Source organism: Ischnura elegans, chromosome 5 (assembly GCF_921293095.1).
Source record: "Ischnura elegans chromosome 5, ioIscEleg1.1, whole genome shotgun sequence".
In the NCBI taxonomy this organism is placed as follows: domain Eukaryota; kingdom Metazoa; phylum Arthropoda; class Insecta; order Odonata; family Coenagrionidae; genus Ischnura; species Ischnura elegans.
Window position 1 is genome coordinate 114,932,689 of NC_060250.1, and position 27,817 is coordinate 114,960,505.

The following is a 27,817-nucleotide window of genomic DNA, read 5'->3' on the forward strand; positions in this document are numbered from 1 at the left end:
GCCTCATCTTAGACTCATAATTTTTAATTATTCAGACTTTCTAATTGAGTCCCTGAACTCCTTGGAAGGTCCTCGACTGCAAAACTAAAGGTCGCGGGTACGAATCTTGCTAAGTTATAGTTTGTCCATATCCAGAGTAGAGTTTTTTTCTGGCTATCCTGCAATATTGCTCGTTACATTCCTCCGCTGGAAAGGGCCCAAGGGCATTGAAACTCATAGCAGCGGAGATTAAGATTCCTCAAGCACGAGAACGGACTCGTGCCCGTAGCCCCGTACACTATAGTGCCATCATTAAAATTAGATTATACTCGCACTGCCTCCAATATTCTGAAAATAACTGGAATTTATTTATTTCGTTTTGAAACCCGGAATTGTTCGGGAACAATTTTCACTTTGAGGTTCATCGTAGCGAATCCATCTTTAGTTTGTTCACTCTGCGTCCTTGGGCCATGCTCAGGTGTGCTCAGGGCCCTGCAGGGCCCTCAGCCATGATTCGATTTGGCAACTCTGTAACGCGATAGCAGCGCCAAAATCGTACCTTCCTGTGTTCAGTTGTGCAATTTGTGAGTCTTCTTCCGGCGCACGTCGTCAATGTGAGTTCGTAGAGTTTATAATTGTAAATTTCATAATCCTAATTCATCCGTGTAATAACGTTATCTACACATTTAATGCTAATTATAATTTCGTCATTATATTTTTGTAATTCATGTTGTAAACATTTGACCCCAATAATATGTGGATTTGTACCATTTTTATGTAGAAATTATGGCCATGCTTATGTTGTTGTGTGCCACATGAAAACATTTTATCTCACGTTTCACTTTAAAAGAGTGTTTGAGTGAATTCATAGCCATTTCTTTGTTCTCTATGGGGTCTGAAATTTCCAACATAGTACATTTTTAATTGCAATTGCATACGTGTATGGTAATATCGGTGAGTTTTATGTTTCAGAATTAAGAATGGGGAAGATTATGAAACCGGGAAAAGTCGTACTGGTCCTAAGTGGCCGGTACGCAGGAAAGAAAGCCATCATAATTAGACACTTCGATGAAGGCACAGGTGATAAACAATACGGACATGCCCTGGTTGCCGGAATTGATAGGTACCCCAGGAAAGTAACCAAGAGGATGGGCAAAGCGAAAATCCATAAGAGGTCCAAGATCAAGCCTTTTATTAAGGTAATTATGTTAACTCTTGGTTGAAGTCACTCTTAAATCTGAAGTTTAGCGTAGCATCAACACGTACTCGGTGTTTTTTTTTTCGTGGTATACTTCTTTTCACCATTTTCAATTTCTCTTTAAGGTATTGAATTATAACCATTTAATGCCAACTCGTTACACAATGGCTGATATTGGCCTTGAGAAAACCACAGTTAAGGATATCAAGGACCCCATGAAGAGGAAAAAGGCTCGCTATCAGGCCAAAGTGAAATTTGAAGAAAGGTAAGTGCCATTTGTGTAAACATTGTAGTGTTGAAAATGTCACCAATTATGTAGTTAGTGTGCATTGACCTGGTTATGGTTTTGGAATCTGAGTTTCGAGGGAGTGTTGTCATGATCGGGTGAAGATGATTTAAAATTTTCAGTCTTTATTTGTGATGATTATTCAGTCTGTTGTTGAGTTAGCTTTGTGCCCGAGTACCAAAGTCAGTGAAGTAAAATATGCTGCTAAGGGTGAAGATTACGAGGGGCTACTTAATTGTCATTGTGTACCTAGTTTAAATGGGAAACTAAGTAGCGGCTATTTCTTGTTGGTTGCAGCAAGGTTTGATGGCTGTTGTTAGCAAGTATGTGGTAGGTTCCTGGATTAACACCTTATCAATTTTGAATGCCATTATTAGCATCAATTTTCAAGGGTTAAGCAACAGTGAAAATTTAGATCCTCATGTAATTGCTTCAAAGGCGCAGCTATGCGCTCTCCTTCAAGTCCATTTGGCATTGTCTCTTCGGTGAGAGCTTGGAATTATTACTCCCCATCACATTTAATTGTGGTCTACGATCTTGGTCTTGTAATGTGCTAGCACCTTGGCGTAATTACAGAAGCTTGAAAACGGTTGAGAACCATGAATGTACTTGTGCTTGGGAAACTGAATTATTAACTAAGTAATGTGTACGTGGAAATATGTTAGCCTTTACAATTTGGGATACATACTTTCTTTTTTATTTCATAGGTTAATTTTTGTTTGATCATGTTTGCATTAATGTCTACCTAGGGGTTCAACTCTCCCACCTCAGGTTTTGAGGCTGATTTCTACGTATATTTTCATGGATGGTAAACTTTTTTGAAAGTGGCCATCATAGCACTCTTAGATGTCCTTAGTTTTTCTGAATATCCACATAAGAAGTTAAAGTTCATGGGTTGTAAAATTGCGCAGTGGAGCAGGTTTTTTTTTAGCTATTGAGGTTTCTTTGAGCACGATGAAAGGAGAAATTGTAATATCTATATTTATTAAATTTAAAGTTTGATGTAATGTTAATTAGGTAATGTCATGAAAGAGGCTTCTGATATCAATTTTTGTTTTCTGAAATTGCTAAATTAACTTTTGACATTCTGGTACTGTCACATTTCGTTTAGAATTTGTGATTGGTGTAGCATATGGGCCTTATAATTTTTCACTCCTTGAGAGCTGTCAACTTTTCTTTAGCTAAGAAAAACATACTTTTCCATTGTAAATGGTCTCTGAAATAATTATTCAAGTTGATATGATGTTTTAGGTCTATATTATAGACAAATTAGTAGTTAATGAAAGCCAAATTGTGCAAATCTTGTAGATATTATGTTGAGGCTAGTCTTATGTTTTGTACATTACACTTCTGTGCGACCCATTAGTTTCTTTTTTACCAAACAAGGATGAAATTCGGGTTTGAAAAATTACTTGTAAGGGCAAATCATGGAGGATTATTGGGCATTAAACTCTGTTCACTTTTACCGCTATGGCTTAAACAAGTGGAGTTTACTCAAAGGAAAGTTTCTTAACACATCTTTCCCTTTACCAATCAGAAGATAGAAGGCATGGCTGAGCGCTTCTGTAATTTGGTAGATCTCACGTACTTATGGTCGCGCTACGGAATATCTTCAGAATCATGGGTATGATCAACGTGACTATGTTGTGAGCAAATGCAGTAAATCCTCGATGTATGAACAAGGTGCATTCTGAGACCTTATTTTTTCAGTAGATAAACCTATGCAAGACGTTGAAAAGTGTGGTTATTCTGCAAACCGCATTACAGTGTTGTGTCAACTCAAGATTGTGACGATCTGATCTAGCTGGCGTGCAACATGGCTGTAGCGGAAAAAAATCACTGTCTGCAGGAAGGAAACTTGGGCAAAATGCTGAACAGTTCCCCTATTCAAAACGGATTGATACTTTTTTATACTGTGCTCAATGTGCGAGTTCTTCTACGTCGCATCGGCCAACACCAAATTTGACAATTTGTACACACTTGAATTTTTCATATTCTAGTATCTCTGAAAGTCGAATAATTGTCGGAAGATGACTACCATATGGCCAATTTACAGTCAGTATTATAAAGTTCATTTTATAGCCATCAGGACTGAGGTTTGTAATGTCGTAATAATGAAAATTTCTTAGTAGTGTTCATTTTGCTATAAATAGGATTAGCCTTTTTGTCAAGACCTCTGATTTACTTCGTAAAAAGAACTTGGTGGTAACGTTGTTCGTAATAACGAGAGTCTTCTGGGTAAGGTATTCAGCATGTCATATGCAGCAATACCTCAATTTTACTGGTTTACTAACCAGGGAACCCCAAAAAATCTGTCATTCACAATCCCAATTCAATTAGTTTTGTGGATTCACATTTATTTACAGATGTCTTGCAATTACAGTGAGTCCTCGTTTAATGTCACTTACCGTTCCTGAAAAATGTGACGATAAACGAAATGACGTTAATCGAAGCATAATATCCCATTAGAAACGATGTAAAAAGTGAATATCAGCTCCTAGACCTCACAATTCCTGCGCGAAAAAAATGGGGCATTTTTTACGGTGGGAATGCTAAACTATCGCATAAATACTAGTCCCTGTCTTCATCGACGACAATAGCAGCAGTGACGTAAATCCTTCTCCATTTTTGTATCTTCCAGCATTTGCTTTTCGGCTTCGCTATGGTGGTCGCCCGGGCGAGCGTCGCCTCGGCACCATCATCGCTGAAACATCGTCGCAGTTACAGGAACCAAAATTATTGTGAACTCGGCAAAAAAAGTGACGACAAAATCTCAGAGTTCTACGTGGAAAAATGCCTTGAAACCACTTTTTAGGTTCCTGAAAACCATTATGTCTAGTAAAACCTTGCGCACCTACGCAAGAATTTATTTTGAAGAAATTTTTGCTAAAACCGTAATTGCAATTAAGAATAAGCACACCATTTTACACTTTGCTTAGAATGACTGTATTACCGCCCACAAAACGAACAACCTGCAACGCCCGCCGCTTCGCCTTTTTTTTCGCGCGAAATTTAAAATGACGGTCTCAAAATTTTCGTGACGTTATCGCGAAATGACGTTAAACGCGGTGACGTAGAACGAGGACTCACTGTATATCTAAAAAATAAAATTAGGAGGTAATGGTGGTATATGAAATGGAGGTTATAAATTATATTTTAGTATTTTTAATCAAAATAAGCGGGGTTGCCATGGCCCCTTTCTACCCTCTTGAGATTGCACAGGGATATAGAATAAAAGGTGTGGAGTATCCTTTCATGTAACTTGGGTAATTCCCAGGAGGCTTGGAAGAGTGATATTTCTATTAAGATCAATGCTAAAAGTGACATTTTTGACACATCAAATCCAGAGGGATCTTCTTCCTCTTAATTTTTTGTATGGTGATGGGATTTGGTGACTTCACGTTAATTCCAAGCTACTCCCTGTAAGAAAAAAATGTGGCTGTTGAGCCTGTATGTCTTGAAGAAAATACTAAATACGCCTTACACAGGGTGTGGGACATTGTCAATTTCAGTAATTGTTCAAATGATTAGATATTTAATACCATATTTGCTTGGTTTCCATTTTAAAATTGGTTAACAACGGCTACTTTAGATGTTTTTTTCTTACAATGCTGTTTCTTTGATATTTTTATGCTACACTGTCAAAATGTAGGTACCTATCACTAATATGTTTGCTATTGATAGCTGAAATTTCAATTTTTGGTATCCTGTGCAATACTGTGCTGCATTTTCAATTTTGACTAATTTGCAAACAGTAAATGCTAAATCTGGTGCGATACAATTTGAGAGGTAGATTTTCACTTGTTTTTTGATGTAACTGCTTATTAAATGCTTCATCAGACAAATTCAGTTAACATGCTGTTAGCGATGGAGGAGAATAATTCCGGAAATGATTCATGTAAAAATATAAAATATCTTTTTCATGTAATTGTTTTGACTAATTATAATAACAATATTTCTTTCCCTCCAAATGATTGTTGAGAAAAAGTTGTTAGGTTCACCTAAAACCTTAAATTTATAGCTACTTATGCTTTCTTCCCTAAATGCCAACAAATCAAAATATATGCCAGTGAACAGTCTCTCATAAGAATAACCACAAGGGTCTGTTAAGCTTTCCTTAAATTTCTTGCCCTTTGACAGCCCATCAATGTGCGATTTCCACACACTACCCAATTTGTGTGGCCCTTGGAACCTCTTTCAATTTGTATACAATATCTTTTGAACACCTCCCTTGTCCATCAAAACTCTCAGGCTACTAAACATCAACTTCTTTGTGGATGGGACTTTGGAGGTATGCTCTGTTGACATGTAAATGATTAATGACACATTTATTTCCACTGCTAATGCCATGAGTATTCAAAATAACTTATTTAATAATTGACTATATTTATTTATCTTAAGTCCACACCTGTCATCTCAGAAAACCTTGGCTAACATTTTGCTTTCAAATTTGGCCACCTTACCATTTTCATCATATTTAAGCTGAAACAATCATTACCTTCCTCTCACATAAATATTTTATTTCTTACATTTAACATATCATGCCTAATTTTCCACCATATTTTGCATTTCATTTTTCTTAGCTTCTTTCCATTCTTTTGCATATGGTCCACGCAGGGCTTTCAGTCTTAGGCACCATGATATTATCTTCATGTTCTTGCACTTCTTTATTTTTCTTTATATCATTAGTGTCTCCACTACAAATGGAAGTTTCTCTTGTTTTTTTACGAATGGAAAAATATATCTTCATCAAAGGTTGCATCTTTTCTTACCTCTAATTTTCCTTCTGGTTAGATTCTATAGTCTGAATCCTCGATCATTTTGTTGTATTCCCAGAAAAATGCACTTCTGCGCAAGGGTCTAACTTCTTACCTCCATTTCTTTTGGCACTTGCTTGGCATCCAAGTTCTTTAGTATCTGATTGTTTGTTGAAATTAATGGATAACAATTTCTGATTGAACAGGCTGAGTGTAGATCTTCTTCCCGGTAATTTTGAGGAACTCCGTATACAGGAATAAAATAGAATTATTTGCATTATTTACCACTTGGTTTTGATAACCAGCCAGTGGAGGTATTATAATTCCAATTATTATGCATTAAAATGAAGTCTCTTTCATCAACTCCTAATCTTGTCTGTCAGCTATCGGTGTCATGTATCTTATAAATTTATTCAAGCATATGCCATTAATAATAATGACAATCAAGGAAGCGGTCTATTACAAACCATATAATTGGCCTTCCTGTCTGGAAGAAGCTAATACTATAGCAGGGCTTTATAATCTCTATGGTCTATTCACTTTGTCTGTGGGAAAGCTTTCGTGAGAGCCCGGACACTCGGATGGCTTCGCTGATAGGGTAGGGGTACTAACGAGAGAGAGGAGCGAACATAACGTTGCCAAATGTACATAGCCACCCTGCTTTGTCACTGAAAACGTGTGAGTCATAGGTGGCCACAGGTATTTCAGCCCCGGCGCCGATATACAATACGATAGAATATAACTACTCATTTGGAAGGCATTGGGGATAATCATTTCAGAAAAGCCCATGACATTGTCAGCTAAATGAGGCACCGTTTGTGGAAGGGATACTTAGTCACATACAAGGAAAACGTGTGAGATTTGGCAACACTGCTCCACGAGCAGATGCACGATGTTCACTCGGCAAAGGTCTGAGAGCGACTCACTTAGGCCACGCCTACTGTTTGCTGATTGGCAAAGGGAAAGCCACATGTCGAGAAACTTTCCCTCCCCTCATCTCCACTTGCTTTGGCCACACCAGCTCACCCGCAGAGATAAAATAATAAAGCTAAGTTACCAAATGTGAGTATAATCAACTCACATTTGGTAACTTAGCTTGCCTATTTGAACTCCTGTCGGTCAGCAATGAGTGCTCAGGAATTTTGCATTCAGAAAGCAATTATCTGAAAAATAATGAATTGTATAAATTGAGCATCAATAAAGTGGTCACTGTATTGGGAAAATTCGATGATGGGAGTGCTCACTCCCCTTGAATGCACATTATATCCAAAAATATCAAATTCTTCTTCCATTTGAGCTCTCACTTAGCACAGGTGCAGGCAACTTCATAACATATTTTCGACCTTCCTTAGTAGGCAAATTGATTGAGAGACCGAGAGAGAGTTAAGATTTTGCAAAAATCTCATGGAACTTAAATTTGAATACCTGGCAATCAGCATTGAGTTCTGGGGCACGTAATGGTGAGGAAGACCATTCTGAAAAGCGGGCACTCAATCTGTGGGTGTGGAGCTGTGGCATTCATGGAGTAATTCCATAGCTGGGGTGCTCATTCCCTAAATGTCAGACAATGTGGGAGACAGGGATGTCTATGCTTCTCCTAGTCCTTGTGGATTATTGCTCTTTCCAACTCTAGTTTCGTCTCTTTTCCTGTCTGTCTAGGGTTGATTATCAATTCTGTAATCCAAGTAGTGATGGCACAAACGACTCTTTTTGTGGAGCTGCCTCACCTCGCAGCTCACTCTAGAGAGCTGCAAGCACAGTGCACCTCAGCAAAGAGTTTCTGGGCTAAGGGGAGTGGTAGAGAGGGGAAGGTGTCGAGGGGGATTTCTGAATGAACATTAAAAATGCAGCATTTCCTAGGCCACAATTAGAAAATTTGATTTCTAATCAATTATGTATTGAATAGTCACAATACTTTACAGGTGATATAACTTAGGAACCATTTCTGCTGGTACGTTTTATCTTTCATCGAAGGCATAAAATGTATTAAGTCTCCTGTGCTTGTAAATGAAGACAAGTAAAAAAATTCTGTTGCAACAAAATGTTCTCTCCAAAACTACATGATCATGTTAAAAATTCATAATTAATTTCCTCAATCTTAGTTGCGAGCATCTTCAACCCTATTTCTTTCACAATGCATGGAAAATGCAGGAGAGAGAACTAGGTTAAGGGTCATCTGAGATTCTTTAAAGTAATACCTAGAATGAATGAATCTTTCAAGTGATGTGAAAAGGTGCGCAGTGGTCTACCTGTGAAAGTTGCAATGTGCTCCCTTTGACTTGCTAAGCGTGCCATGAGCTTCACACTACAACATGCACAATGTGTGCAGAGGGAGTCATGTGCGCATGGAGTCAGACTTCCACCGCTCATATCCAACAGTGTGTGCTGAGGGAGTCGTGAGTGCTGGGAGTCTGAACTCCACCGCTCGCACCTCTAGCATTCACATTGTGAGGTGGAGTCGTGAGCGCCGCAGCCTTGCACAACTTCAGTGTAGTGTGTGCGGAGCGAGTCATTTGCTGAGGGAGTTGCGACTCGCCTCATAGCTCAATCTGCTGAGTCACACATTAGAACCAACTCGTAGTGCCCACCACTAATCCCAAGGTTACCAAGGCTTGTTAATAAAAGTTATCAACTAATATTCGATAACTCACAAAGTTTACTTCATAACTTTTGGCTGTTTATGAAATAATTGTGGGAATTGGGCACTATCTATTATTCTTCTACAGCATTGAAACAGCAACTGCCTCACACCAGATATTAAAATTGGGTTGGGATGTGTCCTAGTTAGTCTATTCTGCAGGGCTATTCTACTAAACGGGGCCATACGTATGGCCGGCCGTAAGTTTCTTATGGTCTGACCCGAAATTACGGCCTAAACCGATTCCACTCTCGAGGGGCCATATCGTATGGCCCGGCCAAAAGTCTTAACGCCCTTTCTGCAGGCGAGTATGAGAATTATAATTGGTACTATAAGTTTGGTTCACTTTTTTATATACTAGTCATTTTTTTGAGAAGGAAGTTTGTTCCAACGTGAATAAAAAATTAATTATATGTTCCATTAACCGAAATGGACTCTTATTAAAGGATAAATTTGGATTTTCTTTAAACACTAATCTAGCGGCAGACGCTGAAGATCTTTAAAACAAGTGAAGAACGCAAATCACGGGCGAGAAGAAGCAGAAGAAATTTGTACCGTGCAGTATTATAATATTCGTGAATTGTGCATGTAATGGATAGAGTTAGAACATGACATCCTATTGTAGTTCTAACCCCCTTCATCTCCTTCCAATGGTGTAACTATTGTCTCATGGCTGCAATCATTTGCCCCCAAAAGCCTTATAAATCCAGCCAATGCACGAAATCTAAAGATGAAATTGAAACTTTAAGTTTCATTAATTTTATTATCAGAGGCTTATGTTTCGGTAGCTGTATGAAGTTAAAACATCAATATGAGACTATCATTCTTTCCTTGATTTGTGGACGACATTTGTCCTTTACGCATCGACTTACTGAAGATTGCCTTACTGCCAAAAAAAATTTCTTGCCCTATGTTTCTTAGATATGCTCCCTCATGAACCGTTATGCTACGAGAATCTTAAAATATAAAACATTTAATAGCGGATATTTCAAACTACCTACAGCTTTTCGAAACAAATAAGGAACCTGCTAGCAATTTAAATGTAGCACAGAAAGCAAATAAAAGCCGGCTCCGGAAGAGGAACGGGCCCGTTCCTCCGTTCACTTTAGCAGAGCATCCGTTAAAAGTATTCCTAACTTTTTAACTACAAGCGAACTTATAGCTCATCCACTATATCTACTTAAAAATTAAGTAACAACTTTTGACGCACGGAAATAGTTAATGAAAATATCGTCATCGTATGCGAACGGATTACCTACACGTATCCCGTATCCTCCTTATGAAATCGACGTCTTTTTAAAATATATCTAGCCAATGCCCGTTGAATCCGTATGTGCTCACCCACAATATTCATATATTTCTTGAAACAATCGCTATGTAATCGATGAGACTTCGTAAGTTTCTTTTATAACACCTTAGGCGAGCAATGTTATTTCGTATGGCCCGAGTTATGACCGCCTCTTAGGCAGGCCATATTATTACGGCCTTTAGGCCATAGCTACCGCCCGACTTATGGCCTTTCGCTCAGAGTAGAATCGCTCGAAGCCATACGTATGTCTTGAGGCCGTAGTTATGGTCGATTTCGACTTATGGCCCGGCCATACGATTAGTGGAATAACCCTGCTGGAGTTAACTTCTCAATCTCTGATTATATTCAATTTGCAAAGTTCATGAAAAATTGACTGAGAGACTGCATGTTCCTAAGTTACACGTTTTTTTATAAAATGGGCTTAGTGGTAAACAGTCAAAAGACTGTTTGGATATTTAGCTCTAAATACTATCTGAAGATTGCTCTGTAGAGAAAATCTAGCATAAAAATCAATAATGTTTTTCTTAACAATCTACCAAATCTTCAAGAAGACCTGTGGCAGATTTGCACCTCCCTACACTCATCCTGGGACTCTTGCCATATGCCAAATGCTAACCCATACATTAACTAATCTCCATTGTCATGTTTTAGTTGTTGCTTTTAGTTACGTCTGTGTTTTGTGGAATTAGGTACTTCCGAATTTAATTATTACGATATTGGTTATTGGATGAGTTCATAGTTTTATTACTCCTGTTTGTGCCTATGTGAGTCAAACTAAGTCTGTAGTTCAAATTTTTTTTCTTTTCTTTCCAGGTACAAGCTAGGAAAAAACCCATGGTTCTTCCAGAAGCTTCGTTTTTAATTTCTTCTATGTATTAATGTTTGGTAAATTAAAAATACCAAAAACTTACTTTTTTGTTTTATTTCATGAATTAATGATATATCAACACCAATAAGATTACAAACAATTAGGTATGCAAATGGGATACAATATATAGGCACTTAAAAATTCAACGTATAAAACTATTAAAAAGAAGCCAAAAAGTATAAATTAGTTAAATAAATATATATTTCATTTCTTCAAAGCTGTAATTCGAGCATCAAGGCTGCTCATGTTGTTCTTAATTGTCTCCAAATTCTGTGAAAAGCTCTCCTTAACCTCCTTCAATACTGTTTCATTATTAGCAATTCCTGCCAGGATTTTCTCTTGCAAGCTGTCAAGCTTGGCCAGGGTAGTGCTGAATTGTAATGCTGTAAATAAAATTAAACCACAAGATTACATTATTATTTCATAGGTGCCAGTCAATAAGTTAATAACTACATTACAGTGGTATATTTCAAGTTTAACGCATGGACACTCGTGAAATTCACAATTGTTGCCACAGAAAAAAATTCCTTCAGACCCATAATCAATTCTCTTCTCTCTTGCCCACTACTCAACGCATATTCCTAAATTACTTTGGCATCTTTTACCGAAGTTCACAGTGCTCTTCCCAAGACTAACATTACATCAAGGATTGTATATGTTGGTAAGGGAGTAAGTGCTTCCAAGAAGGTCATTACCAAAAGATAAACCCTATTCCAGCTGTAAATGTGGCAAATGAAATTTTGCTCCATCCTGGAATTTCAACATTTATTTAAAATTCATTTCACATAATTCTGCCAGTTCAACACCCATTTTCTTGCCTAAAATGTGTTTGTTGTAATTTTAATAGCATTAGCTTACAAGTAGACATCGGGAGAATGATGTTCGGATGCCGATGTTTTCTGAATAACAAGAGAACTTCAATGACAAAATACTAAGATTGAAGAAACAGATCATGTAATTTCAGACATCGTCATGTAAACCTTGGCCCCATATTCAAAAGCTTAACATTGCATTCTTAAGTGTTGCAGCGAAGTCTCTTTTTGTCTATATTTTTGCTGAACTACAGGCATTTTGAAGGCAGAATATCGATACCTCCACTGCAAAAAAAGCTCAACAATCGCCCACCGAATCAAATCCGCTCATCTAGTACTGCTAGGTCAACTGGATGAGCAGATTTTATTAGGTGAGCAGTAAACATGCCTGCAAGTATTACACTATGTAATGTAATCGTTTATCGCTTAAAATTAAGCTTAATTATATGACCAATAGTAAAAACAAAAAGTTCATTGAAGCATTTATCAGTGAAATGTATTCCCTTCAGAATGACATACACCCACTTATTAGTGTGGCCAGGTAGTTATGGTTCTTGATTTTCAAGCCAAAGTTTTCAGATTGGTTCTTGTGTACCATATTTGTTTTCATAATTTCCTTCAAATTATTCTTTCACAGAATCCTGCTATTCACAATTCTTTTCATGATTTTCTGCGAAAATTTTATCTCTGGGCAAGGAAATATTTTTGTGAACATTCGCAGTCTGATATTTTCACTCAGAAGCTTCCTTTGAATTATTTTATTTCCATGTTGCAACGTTTTTAAGATACACATTTACTTGGTTTTCTTCTGCATCCCAACATGGTATTGTGGACTCATTCTTAAAATTCAGGCCTAGTTTTTGAATTGGATAGCACTATTAGTTGAAATTTCAACAATCTGTGGAGTAGGAAAAAAACAACTTTCCCTATAAAATTTGATAACTATGTATTCATATATGTGACCGCTCGATGAAAGGATGATTTACCTACCCCAACTCCGGAGGAAGAGATCTTTCCCTCCCCAGGCTCACCCTCTCTGGATTTCAACAGCTCTTTTCCAACAATTCAAAAACTAGGCTTAAATTGTAAGAATGAGTCCAAAATACCACATTGAAACATAAAAAGAAACAGTACATTTGTACCTTATAAATATGTCATGCTGCGACACAAATACCATATTTATCTGAAAATAATCCCCCTTTTTTTCAAAATTGCCCATGGTAAAAGTAAAGGTGGGACCATGTTCAAACTCATTTTTGAGTTTTTTTCCTGAAACTGAAGCCTCAAAATTGGTGGGGGGTCTATATTCAGAGAAATATGGTAAAATATTTCATAAGAAGCTTTGTGAGGAAAGAACAGGGAAAAATCAACATGCCCCATGGGCAAAAAAAGAAATTCCTTTCACAGAAATAAAATTTTTGGTGAAAGGCATGAAAATGATAGTGAATAGCAGGCTTGAGTAAAAGAAATAGAGAAAAATTATGAAAAAAGTAAAACAGGTGACACTCGATCCTTGAATCTTAACATGGGAGTAGAACATCTTAGCCATGGGCCCATGGAAATGCATGCTCAAATGATGCTCTGAAGGGTATTCAAAGCCTACTGCATTGACATCTACAGACCCTCTAGCCTCCAGTGACAAAAGTTGGAGAGTGATTCAATGTGTGGGGACCGGGTTCACATTAGGACTGTCACTGCTAAAAAGTGGAGCCTCCTTTAGTAATATGAACATATAAAGGGTGTTCAGAAAATCGAAGTAGAGGAATTCATGCATAATTCCAGGTTCAATAACTTACATGATTACTGCTACAGATAAGAATTTTCAAACAACCAAAATAATTTAAATACTTTTAAACAATATTATGTTCCTAATTTAAATATATTATTTATAATGATTCACTGCAAGCCAAGAAGCTGCTTCAACCTCTTAAGTAGATGTTGACGTCACCTGGAATAGGGTAGTTTCCTTCATCAAAGAAAACGAAAGGCATTGATTGCGATTTGTTACCCACCATTAGTGTATTCATAATTACAAATTATTTGATTTTAGAAATACCAGTTAAGACAAATGGCAAGGGTCAATTTTATCCTCATTTGAAAAATGCCAGATTGGCGCCCATGCGATGCCACTCATCGTGACGTCACAGGGACCTAGTTTCTACACGAGAGGATAGGAGTTTTACATCCTCTGAGATTACCAATGCATGCATGAGGCACAGAGCTTAGGGAAACATGTTTTAATAATCACCTATTAAAACTGGCTAAGGTCGGAAACTTCTCTTCGTTTGATAAGGTATTAATAATCCTTATTTAAGCCATGCGCTACCAGCTAGCATGGTACTCTGCTATCTGCTAGCATCCTGCGTTGTATCAGCGCTCAGAGCCTCGCCCCAAGGTCACCTCAGTTGCGGCAGCGGGAACCAGAACGACGTCACACTGAGTTTTTTCCCGGCATTCATACTTACCCGTAGCATTTTCGCATGCTTGAAAATTTTCACTTTTCATTTAATAGCAAAAAATAGATATCGTCATTTAAAAATCTAAAAGCGTGAAATACGTACTCCAGGAGTAATTATCTTTCGATTTAGGCAATAAAAAAATAATAGGAAACCACCCTATTCTATTCTTCATGTTTTTGAATCTTACTCGAGTCAAGAGTGCCAGACATTTCGATTTTGTTTTTTTCTGACATTCCACGTCTTGACGCAGCAGTAAAAATTCTTACGCTACTGCACTTAAAATTATGACAAACACATTTTGGGCCAAATATGGGTGTTGAACTGGAAAATTTTTAAGTGAAATGAACTTGAAATAAAAGATGTTGAAATTCCAGGTTGGAGCAAAAATTCATGAATAATTTATACATAATTTCAGGGACTAAAACTTCACACATAAATCCAGATTCTCCCAGTTTTCCCAGTCACTGAACACCCTGTTATAAACTATGGAAAAAAGAGAGGTAATTTTAATGTCTATTAAAATTAGAAGGAAAAAAATACATACAAAATCAGATTTTCAACCGTCTTACGTAATCACCAATGGAGAAGAAAACAGGCTAGCAGATTATGATTACAAAGAACTATTTTCGCACTGAGAAGATGTTTTACTAATATAAAATTCGCCCGTGGCAGGCAGAGTGCAGAGAGAGCTAAACTCACACGGGGTGAGCAAATCCCACGACATCTGTGAGCAACGAATTGCAAAATATACTGAGGGTCCATCTGCCCAAAATTTGCTTAGAAGAAAATAAATTCTCATTTCTGGGAATATGATATAAAGACGTCAACATTTAATATGTTCTTTCAGACTTGAGAGGGTGATTCCCCATGGTGATATAAGGATTTAAAGCAATGGTCATTTTGTGAAAGAAGGAGAATTGAAGAGCTCTAACTCACCCTGTTCATGTACAGTGTTAAGAGCTCCCATCCTTTCCACCACTTCTTCAAGCATTGGCGTCATGGCCTCAGATTTTTTTGCCAACTCATACAGGGCAGACACCTTGGCTTCTTGTTCTGGGTTAATCTGGCCTTCAGCTTTATTCCGTTCACCAGCAATGCTACTCATCTTTTCTCCCAAAGCAATCAAACGGCCTTCAATATGGTCCAGCTGACCTGGATCAAAGAGGCTTGTGCGGGCACCAAGGGACTCAACGGCACCAACAAGCCCAACTCCAGAAGCACCACCTCGAAGAGAGCCACTATCGGCATAGAGCCTTGACTGGAATCAAAGATAATCACAATTAAATTCCACCTACTATGGCTGTCTCATTTTTCTCTCTTTACAAAACCAATATTGACATTTAAGCAGTGAATTTCTACCCATAAATATTGGATTGGTATGGGAAAAGCACAACCCAGGATTGTCTACAAGCATTTTTAACTCACACATTCAATTCTTACCACTGGGCCATACCATTCCCAATAAAGTGTCAAAATGCTACACACACATTCATACTCCATGCCTTAACACATTCAGAGCGGAGCATGTAAATTGACGTGGTCCTGTCTAAGCCGAGATATGGAGCACGTCAATTGATGCCCTCTGCCGGGAGCCCTTTCTCTGCTTCTGTACTTGACTAATATCCACTTCTGAGACGTCTGATCGTGTATATGGCCTTCAGCACACTTCTCTCTTTCGAACCGTGTGCACCGTTTGTAAAAAGCAGTATTAGAACAGAAGTTATGGTGAGGAAACCTCCATCTATTTTCCTTTCTTACTTTTACGGCCGATTTTGATGACTTGAATGAAAATCGAGCCCGCATTGAATGTGTTTAATCAGTGAAACTGTAAGGGTAAATTTACCAGGAAGCTCCAATTGAAAATATTCTCCCATAACTATCAGCAAAAACCTTGCTTGATATTGGCAATATTTTTCAGTTGCACCATTCACACAATTCTCACCAGCTTTTCAGGATTAGGTCCAACAAATGCTTCCAAGTTGTGTAGTCGCTGCTCTAGCATTGCTATGCGCTCATTTCGTGTGAAGTGCTCTCTTTCAGGATGGCTATATAGCTCATAAGAGGCTAGTAACTTTTCACCACCTGCATCTTTCTTTGCACTAGCCTTAGTTCCACTTTGTGCCTCAGTAACTGCTCCCTTTTTAAAAGCTTCCAACTGAGCGAGCAGCATTCTGGAAAGTATAAAAAATGGGCAATCATAAGTATAGTTCAATAACTCTTCCTCACCAAGCAATGGTTGGCAAAATTTTCTCCCAGCCATTATCAGGAATACGAAATTCTCTTCAGCACCCGTGTATTTAGCACACCAAACAAGAGCAAATTTATCACCACTTGAATAATCGAGGAAATATGAGAAACATAGCTTACTCGTTTATCCACAGACAAAACCTGGGCTGCCAACATAAAATCCCTCCGAACTTTTGCAGCATTTTTTCTATAAGTCTACACAGAAAATCAAATCACAGGACTTTTTTTTGGAAGATTTTAATCTCTCAAATTATATCCTCTAGCGAAATGGTCGTGCAAGGTTGAGAATTTTTTAAATAGATACGTAATTAGGTCAATTAAATTTATTTTTAAGAGATTTAAATACAAGGGACCGATAAATAAACATAAATGCTCAGGTACAACATGTAATACTTAAGAACATAAAATAATTAAGAACATACTTAAGCTGGGCTTCTTGTGGATCCGTAAGTTCACTTGCATGTTCACCAAAAATTTCTTCCAAGCGGAGTTCATCTAATTGTTTCCGAAGTCGATCGCCTTCTTTCGCAAGTGCTACAACAGACGCTGCAGCTTCTGGGCCTTCACCAGAGGACTTCACCTCTTCAATTTCATCAAGCAGCTCCTTCACCTCACATTTAAGTCTCCTGTACTTCTGGACCACAGTTTCCTTCTCTCCCTCACCCGCCAGCTCCAACTCAGTAGATCTATATTGTCATATAGACAAAAAATTCAATCTCCAACACAATTTTTGGTGAATACAAAAACAACAACAACCAGCAAGTTGATAAGAATATAGGTTCATGAGAAGGCAAACATACCTCGCATCATATCCGGTTCTTATGTATCTGCTGATCTTATCGGAAAAGTCCACTCCGCTGGCATAAAGTGACTTTCCTTTAAAATTATTGAAAGCTTCATTGGCACTGATGTGCAATCTCTCTATGCCCTCAGTTTCTTCCTAAAAATAATTAAGTCTTGATACACCCCTTTACAAGAAATTAAAACTTGAAGGACAATGCTGATTACCTTACCTCAACATATTCTATATTCTGATCTGCTTCAGGGAGATCACTCGTTTCATATACGTCAGGTTGATCATAGGCCTGAAAAGAAATGGATCATCAGAAGACCAGTGGGTGGTAGTGGTAACCACAGAGAATAATTTCAGATAATTGGCTGGCGGCCAACACAAATTACTCATAGCAGTAAGATGCATGACAGTGATAGGCATGTAATATATACATGAATGTATAACTTACGATTCCAGGTAAATCAGCGTATTTTGGATCAGCCATATCGACATTCATTGATTCCAGACGATGTCGTACTGTGTTGCGGGTTGCGGAGATGGCGCGGCGAATAGTTACGCTTTTTGATCTTCCGTGATTTCGAACTGTCAAACAATCTCTAATCGAAAAGGCATTTCACATCAAAAAATGGATTCCTACGAAAGTGTGTTGCTTGTGAAATCTGAGGTATTTGTTTTTAAAATCCCACCGAGAACAACTAGTAGAGGTCACAGGTAATTCAAGTATACTTGTCTAAAATACTGTTGGTGAAATTGTCATGGCAGTGGAATCGTTTATTGCTGTGGCTCATGATTTAGTGACTTGGAATTCAAGCAAACATCGCGACGTGGAACATTTTAACATATGTAATTGAGTGTAATTTCTTTTAATTTTAGAGCTGCTGATTGGAATTTACAAGAGCCCGATTGGACTGGGAGACTTAGATTAGTGGCTAAAGGTAAAGAATGCATTCTGAAACTAGAAGACAAAATTTCAGGGGAGCTCTTCGCAAAATGTCCAGTTGAACAATACCCTGGAGTCGCCGTAGAAGCAGTGACGGATTCGTCTAGATACTTCGTTCTCAGAATACAAGACGATAATGGTATGAGATCTATTACTTATTCTCTCACGTGTTATATAAGTATAAAAATTATATTTATAATCTTTGATAAAATCTTTCATTAGGTACATATTGTAAATTTTATCATTTGAAATACTTGCTTTGTTAGTTGATATTATTATCATTAAATTCAGGGCGATCGGCATTCATTGGTGTCGGTTTTTCGGATCGATCGGACAGCTTCGATTTGAATGTGGCTTTACAAGACCATTTCAAATGGGTAAAGAAATCTCAAGAAATAGAAAAGGAGAAGGAAGAACCAAAGCAGGAACTCGATCTTCGATTCAAAGAGGGAGAAACCATTAAAATAAACATGAAAATCACAGTAAGTGCCTCTAACTTTTCAATTTGACCGTATCGTTAGTTGTAACGTCTAATGGGGATACATGATGTGTCCATTTGATATCGAAATTACGTTTAGCCTTGGTTTGATGCTGATCATTAGATTAATAGTATTTATGATTCACATAAAGGTACTCTTTTAATGATGCAATGATCCTGACAGCATGATCACTCATACCTCAACCCAATGTTTTTCCCCACACCTCCTGTCTTCTCTCGGCTATCCTTTCTTAAATTTGATTGAGTAATTTTTTACCTTTCATCCATTTTTGGGGTTTTTTGTTTGCACTGAATGGGGTTTTTAGTACTGATGTGAAACTTCATGAATACATATCATTAATGCTTTTGAAATCTCAGTTATATTATTGTCAGTGTGTCTACAATAGTTTAGGGAAGGTTTTTATGAGATTCTTAAAAACAAACTTAGTAAGAGACATTTTTTTTAGTCAAATAATTAATCTCTATATGTGTTCAGGTATTCATCCACGTACATTTTTATCAAGCAACCATGTCATGTCATGCCCCTTTTAACTTAAATCAGGCAGTGCGCGAAATCATGTCATCAGATCATGAAGTATCCCTGAGATCCCTACCCGTAATTAAATGCCATACCTAACCTATCGATATTATCCTTCGCACGTAACTGCATCAAGTATTAGAGTAAAAAGTCACATAAATGTTTATAACTACGGAAAAAAGTACATAGAGTAGTAATTCTTGCCTCATTTTAAAGGAAATATATAGATGCACATTTTTGCATTACCTTTAAGTAATTTGAAGCTATAATAAAGAAGACTGGTTTGAACTATAAAGTAGCAATTATTGCCCAATTATTTTATAAAAAAAGGCCTAATTTAATTCCATGATATTTTCACAGTAGCTTTTTTAAATGTTGTTCATTGATTAATAAATAAAAAAAGTTTTATTGTTGTTGTACTCCGTCTCACTCATTAAAGTTGCATGGCTTTAAGAGTGAAGAATGAAGATTCAGTCTACTTAGCATGTAAAATTGATAAGAAGTGCTTTCGTGAGGTATTGTTTGACATATTGTAACTGACTACTATTTCAATAATTTATAGCATCAAATGTATGCGAAGATCCAGAATCCACCTCAAGCGGTTCTGTATTTGCTCTCTATCATCGTTTGGTCAAAAAAATGAAGCAAAAAATATCACGAAGTTTCTTAATTTTTTTTTTTATTGATGGAACAACCTTTAAATGTGCCACTATGAAAGTTTAAATTGAACAAAAGGTGGCATTTTTTATATTTCAGTTATTCAATAAGTGCTAATATTTTTATTCTTTAATTGAGCCGTGTGTTTATTATTGCTTCAAATTACCTGGTAATTATGTAAAATGTTCATATATGTATTTTCTTAAAAATAAAACAAGAATCTCTGCTCTATGTGCTTTTGGTCCATAGTTATGTTTTTTCCATTGGAGTGATCATCGTCATTAATCAATTTTTGCTCCAAGGGTTTGATGCAGCTATGTTTGAAGGTTCATAACTATCCATGGTTCAGGTAATGAGCTTGATTATAATTTGAGCTGAAGTCGTCATTATTCATTCATCTTAAGGATACCTCTTTCAAATATGTACCTTGAAGGGAATTGGGAAATGTTCACCTAACATCGTCCTGGCTGATTTGAGATGAAAAAATAGCTTTTGAGTTAAATCATGCCCCTGATTAAAGGTGCCTGCTCTGCAATACCCATTTGTAATGTTAAAAATACCTAGATTTTTCAGCTGCATTTTCTTGGACTTAATTGCTAGATTTTCCTAGACTATTATGTCATTATATTCTTATGAAGGATCACCTGAGTATTCTTTTCATTGTCAGAAAAAGGATGGCAGTGAAGTATCAAGTAAGCCAAAGGCGAGGAATGCTGCTGGCTCCGGGATTCTCCCACCCCCGCCGGGAGGCATGAAGATTGCACCACCCCCTGGTGGAATGCGAGTCACCCCCACCTCCTCGCCCTCTCATGGCCCGCAGAGGCCCATTGGTGGGACCAGTAGTAATGTAGATCTTCTTCTGGATGTCGGCAGCTCCTCATCTCAGCAAGGGGGAGCATCTGCCGCACAGCAGCCCGGAAAGCAGCCAACCTCAACCAATGAGATGTGGGGAGAGTTTGCTAGCGCCTCTCAGCCAAGGTGAATGTCTATTTTTCTCAGAACATACTTTTTAGACAGTAGGTTATTTGATTGGTGTTACCTTGAAAGCTTGAAATACCATGTAGAGGTCAAATTGAGACTTAACCAGTGAAACTGGTGATCAATTTCTCTATCAATTGATGATAACTTTAGCATCTTGAACTTTACATAATTTAATTCCACTCTTAGGTATCCTTATTTTCTTTGCTGTGATATAATAGATTGTTTTAAATCAGTACTCACCATTTCTTGGTTAATCTCTTTGGATGTTTAATTTAATTAAATGTTTTGAATGATAAGCCATTTCGAAGTTGTATGAGTAAAAAACCCACTGCCCCAATATGCATACTTCTTCATTTGCTGGCCATTACTTGTTATTGGCAGTGACTACTCTTTTTGATCATATAAGCTCCCATTGTTATGAAGTTGAATCTTTAATGTAAGAGGATTGCTGAATACTTCTGCCATTAGGTAATGAATGTTCTCAAGCCATCATTGACTCTGATGCCTTTCTCACTGAGGTGGGGATCTCGTTCATTGTTGTGTTGGAAAATCAGTCATAAATAAAATGTGTCAACAAATGATTTGGCAATAATGTGTCTGTTTCATGCTGGCCCAAACATTGTCTCCAACCACTTTTAATTTCATGATCAGTAATTATTTTAAATAAACATGCTTAAGCAATGTGAATTCATGTATAACATAGGCTTATGTTATTATTGTAGTTGCATATTGTATGAGGTTGACTTTCAAATGATGTGCATATTGGAGAAAAAACTCAGCACTATAATCAGGCCAATAAGCCATTCATGAAGATGAGGGGATAGGTTCTTATCCCGTTCTTTATACCAGTGAGAAAGTATATGTTTTATGGCAGCTTCATGGGTCTTTGCTGTTTGTTACTATGAGATTTCAATGGTAATTATGGCTTCCTTTTCAATTATTGATCTGTTTTTTTTTTCGAATGTTATATTTTTGTTTTTATGCCTATGGCCTTGATGCTGAAATTCTTCTCGCAAATCGCTGTTTTGTGACCACCTGCATTCTTTTCTGAAATATAGGTGTTAGAATATTAGGTAATATAGTGGAACCCAGTCAGTACAAAAAAAATTTACCTTTATTTTACATGTGTAAAATTATGGGAATTATAAACACACAAGTTTACCATCTTTTATGATGGCAAACCTGCGTGTAAACGGTTAAACTATCTATAAATTTAATTGATAAAATTTGGGCAATTTTGTGGTAAAATTCTTACTTTTTCTGGGTAAAACCTCCCGGTACGACATCAGAGCTATCTGTGGAGCTTGAAAAGAAACATAAGGCCACCCCCTCTGTCGGTACTAATGTGAACTAACAGTACCTTGACTTAATGCGTTATAGGAATTACTACACAATTATGAATTGAATCGACATTGATATTGAAGAATAACTGTTTATTAATGATGAAAAGTCACTAAATATACAAATACAACATCTATATAAGGAAATAACCACTTAATGAAAGAGAAATAATTACAAAAAATGGAACCTACATTCATTAAGACTTGTACTTGTTGGAAGAGGAATAATCGAAATAAATGAAAGGTATGTTTTAAGAGGAATTGCCGATATTTCTATTTCTATCGTGAGGATTTGAATTAGGCGCTCAAAGACGAAATGGTCTGCAGAATATTAAAGGCCAAAAAGTGAAAAAAAAATTGAAAACGTATATTTTACTTTCCGATTGCATGGCGTTCACGCTTTTTTCTTTGAGAGTTGCCGGCTAACACATGCATTAAAGGGTTTGTCAGGTTGCTCTCGCCAACATTGTAGCATTTCCATAGCCACGGCAGCTTTCAAATGAGCCAACTTTTCGCCTGCCCCTGTCCACGGTATGGCACTGTTCTTTCAAGTTACCATGTTGACACAGACCAAGGTCTCTATGGATGTCTTCAAACAAGTCAAATGACGGCACGGCACCCATTTCAATCTAGCGCGGTGATGTGCCATCTACGGCGTGAAATACAGGCAGTGCTACATTGAGGCCGCTTTCAGACGGAACGACTTTTCGCCAGCCTCTGTTCATATGAAATTCATGTGGCTTTCCGATGAGATGACTATCTGCAACCATGCCATGAACGGCAGCCGGCGGAAAATCATTTCATGTGAACGTGGTCTTACGATTGAATCATGTTCCTATGCAGTAATTCTTCGACATACGATCCAGGTACATTCCAAGAACTTGTTCTTTAGTTGATAAACCAATGCAAGGCATCAAAAAGTGTTACTATCCTGCAGAATGCAACACTGCATTACAAGTAATACAGAATATATTTTGAACTGACTCACAAATTACAACAAATTAATAAATGATGTTGTCAGATGTTGGGGGAGTTCCACTATTGATCCTGATGCTATGCAGTATGTACAACGTGCTCCAAGCATATTAGTATGGCCCTTCAAAATCAACATCGACCACTACTGTTTTCAGTGAACGCTTATTCCGTACTGCCTGCAATATTTCTGCCAAAAAAAGAATAGATTAGACCCAGACAGGGTAAAAATGTTGAATTTTTAATTCAAAGCCTGGAGGAAGAACCAGTACCTGACTGTTGTAATGTGACATATTGGTCAATCATGCATTCTTTAGCAACGTGTTATTTAAACATTTTTGCTTGGCAAATGAAATTACGGAAACGATCTTAAGTTTTTTTTTACAGAGCTTTCCTACTAATATGCATCTTTAGTGAAATTATGTTCATTCATTTCTTGTGGTTGCTCATTTGAATTTGCCATTAATTCCAATAATAAGAGTTCATCCTTGAAAACGAGTATCGAGAACTGAGAAATGATGGGGAGAACCGGACCGGTACCGAGAACCGAAAAAATTTAAGAACAGACTCATCCTTCATTCAATCTTTCAACTTTCATGTAATTATTTCAGTGCAAATAATTTTCAGATTAAAATTTGTATTCTTCTGTGTATCTAAGAAAATAATCAGGCAATTTTCGAGTACTTCATCTCTGCTAATGACCTCAGCCTTTCATTGATAGCATGAATATAATATTGAAACTTAGCTAAATGAAATCAGAAATAATTTGAAAAATATCACAACAGATTTTACTATGGATGTGTAGAACTTTATCTTGCTACTTTAAACTTTCCTTAAGCTCATAAAATTAACTAAATGCCTCACTATATATTTTTTTTAAATTCACTGCTGGCAATTCTGCACACGAGTAATGAATGGGTCAAGAAAGGGTAATGACGAAAAGAGTAAAACTGCCCCAAACCACTCAAATAATTTCCATCGAAATTATCTTTTGTGCTGACTGGCAAGTATCTAACCAATTATCCAAAAGAAGAAATCAATAAACAGCAATTACATTTCAAAATAGCTCTGGTGGAATCTTTCTATGAATTGCTACTATGAATTTTTATTTATATGTATGTGCTATTATTTCCTATTGGTTTTTTGATACGTATTCATAGTGGCTCATCAGTATTGGTTTTCTTATTCCCTGTGAATAGGTTTCCCTTTCTTTTTTTTTTTTGGTTGACATTTAGTCCAAAATGATTCGTAATCTGTATAATGCCCAGACTGCGCAAGTGAGGGTAGCGGATGGAGAATCTGGGTGGGCAAGAATGGGACGTGGAGTGAGGCAAGGCTGTCCTCATTAGCTGCTGCTCTTTAACGTTTACTCTGAAGAGATGGTAAGGGAAGCGTAAGATGAGTTAGAAGCTGGAATAAAAGTGGGAGGAATGATGTTAAAATTAGTGAGATTCGCGGATGATCAGGCGTTGATTAGCCAGTCAGCGAGGGGGCTACAGGCTCTAGTGGATGCGTTATACGAGCGTTGCGAGGAGTATGGTATGAGGATTAATCACAAGAAAACACAAGGTTATGCGGTTTTGTGAAGCATCACGAGCGAGGAATGTGAGACTTAAGATAAAAGTGGGTGGTGAAAAACTTGAGCAGGTTGAGCAGTTCAACTATTTTGGCAGTATGTTAGAGGAAAAGGGATACAGTAGTAAGGACATTAGGAAGAGAATTGCATTAGCCAAGGAGGCGTTCATGAACAGGAAGGAGCTTCTGAGAGGATCGTTATGTAAGAGTTTAAAGAAAAGGTTAGTGAAGAGTTTGATATGGAGTGTAGCGCTCTACGGTGCGGAAATGTGGACACTGAGAAAAGAAGATGAGAGAAGATTGGAGGCATTCGAGATGTGGGTATGGAGAAGAATGGAGAGGGTGAAATGGACGGAGAGGAAAAGGAACGACGAAGTGTTGGACATGGTGGGTGAGGAGAGGCAGCTTTTCGATGAGATACGGAGAAGACGGAAGGTATGGATGGAGTTAGTGCTTAGCGGGGAGGGGATGTTGGAAATGGTGTTAGAGGGTAGAATGTTAGGGAAACGAGGGAGGGGAAGGGAAAGAATAGGATTTTTAGATAGATTGAAAGGGAGTAGGCCTTACAGAGAATTAAAGATGGCAGTGCTGGAAGGAAAGGGAGGTTCTCAGATCACTTCTTGAATACTCCATGCAAACCTACCTTAATCAGTAGAATACTGTAATAAATACATAATATAAATTTAGTCCAAAATAGAAGACCTACGTTTTGGACAAATGCATAAGGTGGAGTCTGGAAATGAACTTGCAGTCCTCACTTCTGTGATTATCCCAAGTTTGAATTTCTCTTGGTATCAGTGTCACGAAAAGGTTGGTGGCAGAGTGGGAATATCACTTGTCCAATATGTACTGCGAATTGAATGAATTTAAGGTATTGTACGCTGAACATGAGGTAGTGGGGTTAGAAACATTGGAGTTAGTGCATTGTTAGAACTAGTAAAGGAAAAAATTTATTCATTTACCATGTAACTTGCCTAATGCATCAAATACTGATACATAATATATTGTATCTATTGAGTGTCTTCTTCATGAAGTGTTGTCAATGACAAACCTTACGTATCCAGCCTCTGGCAATGGTATGAATAGTGGGGATGAAATTGTATTTTCTTTCTAATGAACTGTTCAAATTTAATGCAATCATAATATGAATAAATGCTGTTTCATACTTCTCTAGCATTTGCTCCATTTAAGAGACAAAAGTGGCAATTTTCAGGGGATATTAGCAAAAGTGAGTCTACTTCATGATGAGCTATTTTATGGCAAGTCTGTACACTCATTGAATGATTTCTACTGCAACACCATAATATTAAGTAGTAATTCAATGGTTATCAACTGTTTATCTATTGGATTATTGCTGAACATATTACAGGTCTATTTGCTATTTTGAGAAGCTTTATCTTTGATTCCAAAAATGTATTTTTATGGATAATACTTGGGTGATATGTGATTTTAGGCTTTAAAGATTAATTCTTTTAAAAGTCTCATGTTATAATTTTTCTTCTATTTATTGTGGATTCTCTCTCCCTAAACAGTGCCGCAGCAGCTGCACCTCCACCTGGCAATTCTAGCTGGGTTCAGTTTTGAATGCGAAGAAAAGCTGTTTTGCGTACTGCTGGCTGTCATGACACCTATTGATTGGATCAATTTATGAATAGCTGTGCTGTATATGCTGTGGCATCTCTGTCAAGTGTGAAATTAAGCACATTGCAGCGTATGCATGAAGGTTTACGCGTGTGAATGTCTTTGATTTGCACTATCAGCAGATTAACTGTGTTTAATGTAATAACCTAGTTTTGTCACTATAAAGCTTAAAGTGCTTGCATGTACTGTTACTGTTGATAGATAACAAACTATCGTTATGTATAGTGTTTGTAAATAGTTACAAGGTGATGAACCTTTTTGAAATAAATATTCAGAAGTTAATTATAATGGAATGGATCTCTGTTTAAAAATATTAATTAAGCAGGGCAGTCCAGTGATAAGGTGGATTGTTTAAATCCACTCAAGTCATTGTTTTAAAAGATGTTATATTAAGAATGTTCCTCTATTTATCTTAAAAAAATGAAACATTGTGGAGTAAAATTATTTTGTTTGTACTTGTGATTTGGCTTTGGGCTATTTACCCCTTTGCCTGTATACTTAATAAGTCTATTAACCTGTGCTACATGTTTATAAAAAAGGTTGATGTACTTGAATAGCATTTATTTCTTGGCAATATATCTATATATATGTATGCATATAACATATCACAACATTATTCTTTATTTGAGGGTCACTTAGAACTTCAATGTTTTGTTTACCAAAGAGGTCAACCATTCCATGTCATAACTAATGGCTGCTGTACTAACATTGATATCCTGGATTTATTTATAAAATGATAGGTAACAATAATGGTGCATTTTTTAGTGAATGACCAAAGATGAATCCAGAGTCTGCCCTAGAAATCAACTGAGAGTGTCCATAGTTAATGGCAATAATTCGACCTTTGTGGAGTTTGCTCATGATGAAATGTCTCCCCATGGTTAACTTTTCTCTAATATTCATTATATTTTGTTGTAAAAATAAATCCTGTGTGTTGACTGTAATTAAATACAGGGCAGTGTATAATACTATTTACTTTATGCAACTCTAATAAAACATTCCAGTATTACAGTTGACGATTTGATTATCTACTGAGGTAGAAATTATCTGAAAGGTTTTTGTTTCTGACCTTGGTCATTGCATGACAAAGAGTTACATCAAATGGATCTGAGAAAAGAAATATTTATACAGTGAAACCTGTTTTAAAGAACCTTAGTGGGAGGAAAAAAGGGAACCAAAAAGATGACTGATGAGTGGAGGTTTTAGATGTTCAGTTTACTTCTTAAAAATTTTAAAATTACTTTTTTCAGTATGTGCATTTTTTCCTTGATGAACAAATTTAACCCTTTCCACTCTGGTGTCTAGTCATATGCAACAGTATAGCTTACTTCAACTCAGTCGTTGAGTGT

At 37.1% G+C, this 27,817-nt stretch overlaps 3 protein-coding genes across 3 annotated transcripts; 2 read left to right on the forward strand and 1 right to left on the reverse strand.

The window, feature by feature from the left end:
- Positions 1 to 482: 482 nt before the first annotated feature.
- Positions 483 to 11,077, forward strand: LOC124159440 (60S ribosomal protein L27). Its single transcript, XM_046535251.1, has 4 exons — positions 483 to 593; positions 952 to 1,178; positions 1,303 to 1,442; positions 10,981 to 11,077. The coding sequence occupies exons 2-4, from the start codon at positions 960 to 962 to the stop codon at positions 11,027 to 11,029; spliced, it is 408 nt and encodes a 135-aa protein (XP_046391207.1). The 5' UTR covers positions 483 to 593; positions 952 to 959; the 3' UTR covers positions 11,030 to 11,077.
- LOC124159438 (dynactin subunit 2) lies at positions 11,075 to 17,903 on the reverse strand. The gene is made up of 7 exons (XM_046535249.1): positions 17,795 to 17,903; positions 17,567 to 17,638; positions 17,354 to 17,493; positions 16,976 to 17,239; positions 16,249 to 16,477; positions 15,243 to 15,564; positions 11,075 to 11,418 (listed from the first exon to the last, which is right to left on the reverse strand). Exons 1-7 carry the CDS (start codon positions 17,840 to 17,842, stop codon positions 11,240 to 11,242), a joined length of 1,254 nt encoding a protein of 417 aa, XP_046391205.1. The 5' UTR covers positions 17,843 to 17,903; the 3' UTR covers positions 11,075 to 11,239.
- Positions 17,904 to 17,942: 39 nt separating this feature from the next.
- LOC124159439 (NECAP-like protein CG9132) lies at positions 17,943 to 27,479 on the forward strand. Its single transcript, XM_046535250.1, has 5 exons — positions 17,943 to 18,057; positions 18,220 to 18,425; positions 18,578 to 18,768; positions 20,627 to 20,937; positions 26,360 to 27,479. Exons 1-5 carry the CDS (start codon positions 17,972 to 17,974, stop codon positions 26,409 to 26,411), a joined length of 846 nt encoding a protein of 281 aa, XP_046391206.1. The 5' UTR covers positions 17,943 to 17,971; the 3' UTR covers positions 26,412 to 27,479.
- The last annotated feature ends 338 nt before the right edge of the window (positions 27,480 to 27,817 follow it).